General features: G+C 38.7%; 2 protein-coding genes across 2 annotated transcripts in view; one reads left to right on the top strand and one right to left on the bottom strand.

Moving 5' to 3' along the window:
- LOC107102024 overlaps nt 1–7,121 on the top strand; it is an 11,961-nt gene extending 4,840 nt beyond the window's left edge. The window contains exons 2-3 of the mRNA XM_015401163.1: nt 829–1,974; nt 4,520–7,121. Of these exons, the coding sequence (XP_015256649.1) occupies nt 943–1,974; nt 4,520–4,858 (1,371 nt within the window). The 5' untranslated portion in view covers nt 829–942 and the 3' untranslated portion in view covers nt 4,859–7,121. The remainder of the gene's footprint in view (nt 1–828; nt 1,975–4,519) is intronic.
- Nucleotides 7,122–7,469: 348 nt separating this feature from the next.
- The window catches only part of LOC107102021 (bone morphogenetic protein 7-like), a 13,122-nt gene continuing 10,289 nt past the window's right edge, over nt 7,470–10,302 (bottom strand). The window contains exons 4-7 of the mRNA XM_015401156.1: nt 9,412–9,618; nt 9,255–9,328; nt 9,055–9,165; nt 7,470–8,979 (exon numbers count right to left, since the gene is read on the bottom strand). Of these exons, the coding sequence (XP_015256642.1) occupies nt 8,830–8,979; nt 9,055–9,165; nt 9,255–9,328; nt 9,412–9,618 (542 nt within the window). The 3' untranslated portion in view covers nt 7,470–8,829. The remainder of the gene's footprint in view (nt 8,980–9,054; nt 9,166–9,254; nt 9,329–9,411; nt 9,619–10,302) is intronic.

Genomic DNA, 10,302 nt, shown 5'->3' on the forward strand with positions numbered 1-10,302 from the left:
AGTATCTGTACTTTTACTCAAGTACGGAAAGTGAGTACTTTTGCCATCTCTGAATATTAGCATTTAGAAAGTGCAGCAGTGATCAGAATGTAAACAGTGAAGGAGAATAGATAAAACACTTTAAAGTCATAGTACAAAAGGCATAGATATGAAAAGTTTTAGTGCAGTGCAAAAATAAATAAAGAAATGTGGTGTAAAATGCAGTATTGCACAAACATTGAGTTGTGTTCTATTTAAAGGGATTTATGCAATGGTTTATGTATAAACATGGTCTTCTTATGTTAGAATGTTCAAGATCTAAGGCTGGGAATGTTTCAAAGGGAAATTGATGCTTGAAGACGTCCTTCACACAACCTGACTGAACTTTAACTATTTTTGCAAAATAGACTGGGCCAAAAATGTGGTCTCTAGAGGAAAGCCGGTGCCATCCTACTGGACTTGCAGCTTTTATTGCAGTGAAATGTGAGTCTGAAAGCTATTAACTTGGGGGAGTCTGGATATAAGCATACCAGATTTCATTTATTTATTTCATTTTTGCATTTAAATGTTTTAGGTATCATATAATTATCATTATTATGTTTTTCTTTGTAGTGGTGTATTGCTTAACATTTCACCTTGAGGATTTTGGCTGAGCATACCTTTGCTGTGATTTAACTAGTATTGTGTTGCTTTTCAATGGAGATTTATTTAACCTGGTTAATATCTGATTATCCTGATAACTCTTGATTGCAATCCTAAAAGTTTTCATTGATTACCCTGTGATCTTATTAGAAAGACTGAATTACCCCTGACTAAATATCCTTCTTAATGTCTGTCTCTGTTGCTTAGATCATGAGGACCTGAGATATGGACTAATGGAGACTTTGACACACAATCTCCAAACCAGCTCTACCTTAGCAGATAATTATGTATTCTTGGAGTGAATAACCCAAAGGTGAGGCAATGAGCTTTACAACAAGCCCAGCTCCTGTCCCAGATAGGGACAGCCTCCCTTTTAAAAAGAGAGACCAAAGAGTGAGCTCCCCTCAGCAGCAGCAGCAGCAGCAGAGGCAACAGCTGGAGTGTGACACCACAAACTTCAAGGCACCCTATCCGTATAAAAGCCACAGCGACTTAAAGACGAAACATGTAGGTCTGTTTCGACCTGTGGCGAGGCGAGTTACGGCTCTGTACCAACCCTGGATGCAGACACATTCCGCTCCTCGGCCCAAACACCACATCCCATCTGCTTTCAGAGAGCACCACGGCTGGGCAGAGTGGAGAGAGTTCAGTCCTCTGCCTTCAGTCTGGGATTTTTCCCATCAGTACCAACTGCAAAACCATCTATCTGGAACACGTGCCGTCCACTCAGGACATCCACCCTTCTTGTCTAGATTTAGCACCAGCTCGCTGGTCTCTGAAGGCATCCACAGAGGGGATGGAGGCTGGGAGAGACTCAAGACATTAAAAGACAAAAACTATTCTACGCATAAAGTTCCCTATGCCAGGAGAGGAGAAAGGAGGACTGAGGATTTACTTAGGGCTGAAAAAGGAGGCACTTACTTACCTCACTCCACACATGAGGACACCCCTTTGAAGCATCATTTATCATCAAAATCAAAAAAAGCCATACCTGTGTCTGGACAATCCCTCATTAAAGTTCCCCCTAACAACTTGAACGGCTCCTGCACCTCCATGATAGAAGACAAGCAAAGATCTCCCGCTGTCCCTTCCACTGAACATTCTTCTTCCTCTCTTACCTCTCCAAATCACTTTCCCTGGCTGCTTCCTCACTTCGTGGCAGGATCTCTGATCGAGCTCAGAGACGGGCGCCTGAGGAGGGTGGAGAACCTGCAAACAGAGGACTTCCTCCTTGGATCTCTGGCCTGTCCAGATCTGCGCCTGAGCTGCTGCACAGTCCAGAGCATCTCTCCATCGGCCTCCTCCTCCTCCGTCTACCGCCTCCTCATCCTGCTTCACGACCAACAGTCCCAGGTGAGGGTAAATCACTCTCTGGATTTATTATTATATTCACGACAGCCTCTGCACAAGTAGCTTTTAATAGTCCTTTTATATGGCCAGTCATGCAACTTTCTTTTCATTGCAGTTCATAGATGAATCATTAAAACTATTGCAGGTTCTCTTACTCTTTTATATTCTTACAAAAAAGGGAGCATGGAGAGATAAAAAAAACACCATACCCCCCTATAATACACACTCAAAATGATTCCACATCGACTGCAAACCAGGTTCATTGGCAAAATATACAAACAAGCAGCTTTTTGCAATAAACTGGTCAAACAAAACAATATAGATTGTAAAATATAAATGAAATTTCAAGGTTTTTTTTCAATGTGACACCTCAACTTTCTAAAGCCTGAATTTTAATTTTATCTTGTATTTTTTTTTTCTGTCAATCATGTGTTAGGTAAAATGCTGGTTCATTCAGTTTAACGTCAAACCTATATTAAGTGTGAATTCAAGTATGAAGCTGACTATCGACATTTAGCATATAAGCTATAAACAATGTTTTCAAACCTGAAGTGTTAATAATTGTCTTGATGCACGAATGCTCTATCAAGAATTGTAAATGATTCAAAATATTTTTTTACTTTTTTAATCTGAGCATTTCAGATGGACATAACTCAAAGGAAATCAACTCATCAAACAGCCCTATGGGCTTCTAGCCCCTTGTTTTCAGTTAGAAAAGACTGTTAGAAATGAATCTACCACGAATGTATTTTCAAACATAAAGTGTTTCAAAATGACATTACTGCTCTTTTCAATGAGCTGACATTGAGCTTTTCGCTGTAATAGACCTTTGCGGGCGAATTGATTGAACTTTAAGTTTAGTTACAGCTAAACATAAAAAATACACTTCTTTTAGTTCTTGTTTTGATAGATTTACATTGCATTAGGATATTCAATTTCTATCAATTACTTATATATAACTTTTTTTCATTAGCCCATTAAATCAATTGTGCATAATTGAAATATATGCACATATTTTAGAATATAAAAAAAATTTACTCAAACCATACATATGACTAATTCTATTCTTTTGCATTCTGTGAATACCTGGTGAAGCTACAGACCAGAAATCACAGATAGCTTTCAAACATTTTCTCAGATCTTTTCAACTCTAAAATACCAGCTTGTAAAGATTGATGAAAATGTTAAGCTCATACTCCCAACAACTAAATGATACCAAAACACATCTAATGGCATCAACAGTACAACAGAGTTATGTATAAACCAGGCATGTCCAACGTCGGTCCTCATTGGCTGCTGACATACAGCTAAATCACAGCTAAATCTAATGATTCGAGATCAGCAAAAGCCTATTAATCAGCTATCAGTAGAAATCAGCTGTGCTAAAGCAGGGGAAGCTCTAACGCCTGCAGGACTTTGGACATGCCTTGTATCAATTGACATTTGTTTTATTTATAAAGCATGTTAGCTGTATTTAAACTGCTACTTGCTTAAGGTTTTGTTTCCTTTAATATACTTTTGTTTTTATGCTCCAGCCGAGTCTTTTTAAATCTCAACTAATCAGCCTTAAAGCATCAATGACCACCACCATATTTAACAACAGATACAGTGTTATTTCTAGATGCTTTAAACTCCAGATGCTGATGAAGGTTCTCAGTCATCCAGGTCATAGTCCAGTGGAAACCAAGTCCAGTGGATATTTTTTTGAATTTTTACGGAATTTAAACTCCAGAGAAAATAATAATCGAATCATCTGTCCTTCCATCCATCTGTCTCACATCTGTCCTTCCATCCATCCATCCATCCATCCATCCATCCATCCATCCATCCATCCATCCATCCATCCATCCATCCATCCATCCATCAGCTCCAAAAGATCCAGATCCAGATTCATGGAGTTCTTTATTGTTTATTATTTAGCTTATTGTGGAAAGCAAAACTTCATTTACTGCAGCTCCTTTTCTGTCAGTCAAGAGTTTGTGTTTACCTACATGCCCTGGAACTGGCTGTTGTCATTGAAAGCTTCCTGTTTCTGCCAGCAGGTGGCGTAGGCACTTTTTATATTACATTAAATGTGCCTATTGTTTCCAGCTGTATCATCTAGCTCTTCTCCCTGTTACTTTTGTTTATTCTGTCAAAGTTCTATCATGCAGTAAAAAGTCACCATTCTCACCATAGGCATTGAGCCTGCAGTCAGTCTCAAGCCAACAGCTGCTTCTCTTCTGAAGGAATCCACACACCTGGTTGAATAATTTGACGAATATAGTAATGACTGGTTTTATGTCGCAGTTGGACTAAACCATTTTATTCAGCTGTTCAAAATTTGCTTTCTTGTTTTTGTTAATGGTTTTAGTTGCTTTTTATATCAAACACCTGAACAACTTAATTTTGCCAGTAAATTAGATTTGCAGCTGTGGTTGAGTATTTTAAGCTACATCTGTAAACACTTGCAGCTATAATTTTGCACAAATTCACTCTGCTCAATAGAACAAAATGTTAACACTGAGTAACTTGCTACCCTGTGTCTGTGTGTACTTCCTTCCTTAAGGAGTTGGTGGATGTGTATGTGGAGTACCCATTCTTTGTACGAGGACATGGATGGTCATCTTGCAGCCCTCAGAGGACCGCCCGTCTATGTGGCCTGCAGTGCCGCCAGCTCAGTGTGGGAGACGTGTGCTTGGCCCTCACGCCTGTCACTGCTACCAAGCCACTGTTGTCAGACTTCCTGGGGCCAAAAACTGCACCCGAAAAGTCAGAGATCAGTTGCGACCAACCAAAGGCAAACACTGCCCTGTACAGCCAGGTTCCACTTGAGCTCAAGGAGCATGCAGTGGAGCAGATAACAGAGGTCAAGGTGTCCCGCAGGAGGCACTATTCAGCCCCATGAGATTAGACTACTTGTGACAACTCAACTGTACAAAAAAATTAATATTAACGGTTCTCACAAGATTTGTATTGCTTCACAAAAGTATTCACACCTCTTCAACTTTTTCATGTTGTCATATTGAAACCACAACCCTTACAACTTGTTGGGCTTTTTCTGTGATTAGCCAATTCAAAGAAAGAAATTAATAAGAAATTGAGACAAATCGGTAGAAGATCCTAGAAGATCTCTTTCAAGAAATATCTGAAAAGAGCCATGCATTAATGCTTCATTTATAACATCTAATTCAGAGGAGGTGAAAATCAGCTAGAATTGAAGTACATCAATTCAGCTTTACTCACCAACCAATACATCTTGGCTTGTGGCCTTTATCAAGGCCATCCAAATGAATTCAAAGCTCACAAAAGAAGTAAACAGAGTCCAACTTGTTTAGTTTAATATGGTATAAATCCAGCTTCTCAATGTTGGCCTCATTAGTGAACACAGCCTCAATATGACCAAATATCACAGATCAAGGATTAAGTTCCTCTTACAACGTCTAGGGAGCAAGGTAAACTAACTTCTTCTAATCAGAAGAGACAAAATTCAAACTTTGAGGCCCTTCCACTGCTCTTCATCCGAAACACACTGCCCCCAGTGTGGAGCAGAGTGGTGGCAGCATCTTACTCTGGGAAGCAGTGCATTGAAGCTGGATTATGATGATAGATGACAATAATTACAGGGCATTTCTATATAGGGAGTCCCCATATTGCATTTGGGGAGTGGCTGTCTTGTCGTTAGGGCATAGAACTTGGAATCCTGAGGTTGTGAGTTTGAAACCCACTCCCACAGACTGCCTCTCTGGGTTCCTGAGCCAAAACCTCTAACCCCACACTGCTCACCGGGCGCCGAACAAGGGCGGCCCATTGCTCCCCAAGGGAATGGATTAAAAGCAGACAGTGAATTTCGTTGTTCTGCACTTGTGATAGTATAATGACAATAAAACTCTAGGAAAATATAGCTCTTTTTTGCTGTAATTGTAGCAAATACCGGTTCATATAGTATTTACTTAGAAGAGCTGAATAAAAAAAGCATAAACATCTGACATAAAAAAATGAAAGCCAAGAATAATTTTCTGTTATATAGATGTTTCCAGTGTTCTATCAAAGCCCAATACAGCTATAATGTGACAAAAGTAAAAATCGAAGGGGTATAATTGCTCTTGTGAGGCACAGAGGACCATTGGTTTCTCCTTACATCTGCTGTAATCAGCGTCTGTCTTTCTACCTCCTGAATTATTTTTTTTTTGTGCTTAACTTGTTGTTCATCTTGGCTTACAAAAAAAGTCCCAGTTAAAGAGGACAGCTACAGTGAGCTCACCTCTCAGGGTTATAGGTTGCATAAACTGTTGTTAAGGGATAATGGAACCAAAGCATGAACTGATGTTGCCTCAGTGATATTTACAGTACAGTTGAGATTTCTTGTCTTTCTAACTATATCAGGTCATATTTAGTTGAAAAATACAGGAAATTTCTGCCTAAGTTATTTTTTCTGCATTTAAGGTTCAGCTCTTTACTGCCAAATAACACGGGTCGTTTATCAACCAGTTTATTCTGTATTGCAAGATTATGAAAGCTTCTACCTCTGCAATTAAGGATTTGTGTTTGTAACTTTCAGCTGACACAATATTTAGGAAGCAAGAGGAAGATTTAGCTGTTTTTGTTGGGGTTTGTTTTTTGTTTTTTGGGGAATTTTTTAAAGCATAAATTGCATTAAAAAAAAAACAAATCAATTTAACAGGATAAAATTAAAGTGTGAATTGTGTGAATTTATCTGTAACCATTCGCATCAGGCAGTGATCTCCACTTGTCATGTTTTGACTGGATGAGAAAAACTTTTCAGGTTTAGGATTTCATAAAAGAGATTGAAATGAAATAAAAAGTATCAGTGTCAGTAAAGAGTATCAGCAATAGTCTCAGCAGATAAATACTAGTGAATAAAGAAGAGTCCTTACTAGAATCTAACCATATTCATTCAGTTTTCATAATTTATTTATGTTCAGTTAATATTCAACACCTGTTCACCGATTACATCTAGCCTTCCTTTATCAGCACAAATGCACATCTTACCTTAAGATGAACTCGAAGTGTTCTTTCATAATTTAGAATAACTCCTCCTGACATACATGAAATGCATAGTTTTCCATAGTTTGTATAATTTCTTATCTGCTACCGTTTGTGAGAGATAAGGATTAAGGGGGTTATATTGATTATCTTTATTATAAAACAGCATTCTCATCTGGATTCATTATCACAGCTAAAAAGCAGTGGTGGCTTTTGACATGGCAGATTTAGGTTACCACCAAGGGCATGACTTCTTTGTTGCGCACTCATAGATTACATATTTTGAAATTATCTCACACCTTTTCATAATGACTTAACATGCTATGTAAGTTCATGTAATTTGAAGATAAAAATAAATGCAATGTTTGGTATAATTCTCCAAAAATGTCACCGTGTTAAAATCACTTCAATCACAGCTCAGACAGAGTATACATTTGCTTGCTGTTGTTATCTTGAGTGGATGCTTTACAACATTTGGTGGCCTAACCGAAATTAGTGGATAAAACAGACATGATGTTTTGCAAACTAATGATCACATTAAAAAAGACTTTCAGGTAAATAGAAATAATGGTTTAGAGTTGGCTTTGAGTACTTTGTTCATGTGCAATTTCTGAAATATAAAGGTCTATAAACCCAAGGAAAAAAATGTCATTGCAGATAAAAACAAGACCTGCATCAGTTTTTTCCATTTGACCTTTTTAATGAGACAAAATAAATACACAGCTGATCTGCTGCTCTGGTTTGACACCTCAAAGCAATTGCTGCATGTAAGTGATGGGTGCCATGAAGATGAATTACGGAAACCTTTCAAAATATACATTGCTTGTCCAAAGAAATGTCACCACCTGGACTGAACAAAGAAAAAACGTAATTACCTCCAGCTAGATAATTACTGCATGGATTACAAGCTGTTGATCTTTAGCTGATGTGGTAAGTAGTTTCTCAATTCACAAACAATCATGTAAGAACATTTATCCTTTGGTGGTGGAAAAAGGATAGGTCAAATTATTGGCCTGTTGGAACATCCAACACATTTTATTCTTTTCTTGTTAATAGGAATATCATTAAGGAACTGTAATCCTTGTGGATGAAATGTGGCTGGAAAAAAATATGTTGTCATTATTTAAAAAAATAACTGTGATAAATTGTAAAACTAGCATCTCTACCCACATGGTAAGAAGAAAACACGAGGGATTGGAAAATTTAAACAGTTGTTTTGCATTTTGAAAACCACCAATACTGCAAGGATTCACTGGGTTTAAGTTCAAGTAGCTTAAAGTCAGACCACAACCCAACTAAGAATCTTTGGAATGTGCTGAAGAATTTACCAGAAGTTTGATGTTTCTATCACCTCTACCAGTTTGTGGTGCAAATTAAGGCAACGTTGAATAACGTAAAGGTTGTGTCATGGCACAAACATATAGATGCCACAGTGAATGTAAAGCTAATGGAGAATTAGCCAAGAATTGGAATATGTGCCTCCTTTTTGGAGGGTGTTAATCTGAATAAACCTTCCTTTCACCAGCTCTCACATATCTTATTCCTGACTTGGTAAACCCAGATTCACTCAATTATGGCTGAAGTTTTTAAGTAAAATCTTGTTTTCCAGAAGATATTTAACAATCGCAATTCAGTCTGTGATGCTTCAGATGCAACCCCATGCAAACTGTGAACACTTCCTCTAAGTTTGTGCTTGTAAAGTCTTCACAACTCTTTGCAGCTTCCAGTCTGCAGTAGCGACTCCTAGTCACAATGACTCGTCCAAGATTAAGTTTGTACCGTGGCACAAGCTTTTGCCGAACAGAGACTCATCCTTCTGTCTTTAGTCATCTCTTCAGACTTGCAAAAGTCATTTGTAAGTTGGTAAAATGTTTAATGGCAGCCACAGGCTCTGACCACCATGTTGCGGTACTTCTTGAGGATGACGTTGGAGCTGTCGTCGAAGTACAACACTGAGATGCCATGGAGCTGCGTGGGGGCACAGCAGGGTTGGGGGACTGTCTCTGGGTTGATGAAGTGCACCTGTGGTTGGAAGAGGTACAAGTTGATCTACAGAACGTGTCGGGAAGATATTTCCAGTGACTGTTGGGGACTTACCAGAGTTTGCACGATTGCATGATTGGTGGCATTCATGTCGGAGTTGAGAGGAAAAGCACATTCCCCCTCACAGTAATAAGCAGCGTAGCCCTCTGGTGCTATAATCCAGTCCTAATTAGAGGAAAACCACAGGCAAAGTACCTAATAAGTAACCAACAATGTCACAAAATTGTGTAAAATCAAATTTTTTAGTATTTTACCTGCCATCCTAAATCTCTGAAGCTGACATACAGCTCATGTTTCTTACATGCCTCTTTCGACAGTCCAAGGGTTTCTGAAACATGCATTGCCAAAGTTTAAACTCAAAAGATCAGGGAGTTGTTCTCTCTATTCTGGTAACATCCAAAGTTTGAGTACCTGTTACAGCCTCTGCTGCCTTCAGTGCCTCTTGGACAGCCTTCTGCTGTTTGGAGCGGTGGGACTGTCTTCCTTTTTGTCCATTTGCTGAGCGAGTGCTGCGCAATCGCACCTCGTTGACTTTAAAAAAGACAACAAGAAATGGCTGCTTGTCAATGGCCCCACTCCCTGTCAGCAGCCCAGCTCCTCGGGGGTTCCTCTTCTGGCCTATGCAGAGGAAAGGGGTAAAGATCCACTGAAACTTAGCAAAAAAAATAAATTAAAATCAATATCTAGGATCTAAAAATGCTGTAGATTGTTACTCTTCAGTAAATGTTACCACACAACAAAAAAGGTGATTTTGTGAACACGTGTTAATGGCATTCATTTGGATGCAGCTATATTTTCTTTTTTAAACCTTTTGTTGCTGAGTTGATGGTTTTCCTGAGAGAATTAACCAAGTGAATTCCCCACTTTGGGTCATGCTTCCACATCGTTCTAGGTTGCTCCAGTAGTGTTTATACTATGGTATATGTGGAATATCCAGGTCATGGAATTTAAAACAAGTGCAAGCCAATAAACTCACCTACAACATGCTTAACAATTGTGCAAACAAGCCTTACACAAAAGCTATACTTGTTTTTATTTGCAACATTTTAAAATGCTTCTTGAGGACTCTGAGAGCTTTATTTTGTTCCATTTATACTACCCCTCTGAAACCAATCCGTGCCAAGCTCAGACCGAGATTGGAACAGTTAACTGTGCTGAACTTGGTTCTCAACACCATTTACAATTTTCAATTTCAATTCAGTTTTTTTATATAGCGCCAAATTCACAACACATGTCATCTCAAGGCACTTTACAGTTCAACCAGATCATACAGTCAAATTGATACAAAGTTTTCTATCTAAG

The sequence above is a fragment of the Cyprinodon variegatus genome, unplaced genomic scaffold, assembly GCF_000732505.1.
Source record: "Cyprinodon variegatus isolate N-32 unplaced genomic scaffold, C_variegatus-1.0 Scaffold1189, whole genome shotgun sequence".
Taxonomy (NCBI): Eukaryota; Metazoa; Chordata; class Actinopteri; order Cyprinodontiformes; family Cyprinodontidae; genus Cyprinodon; species Cyprinodon variegatus.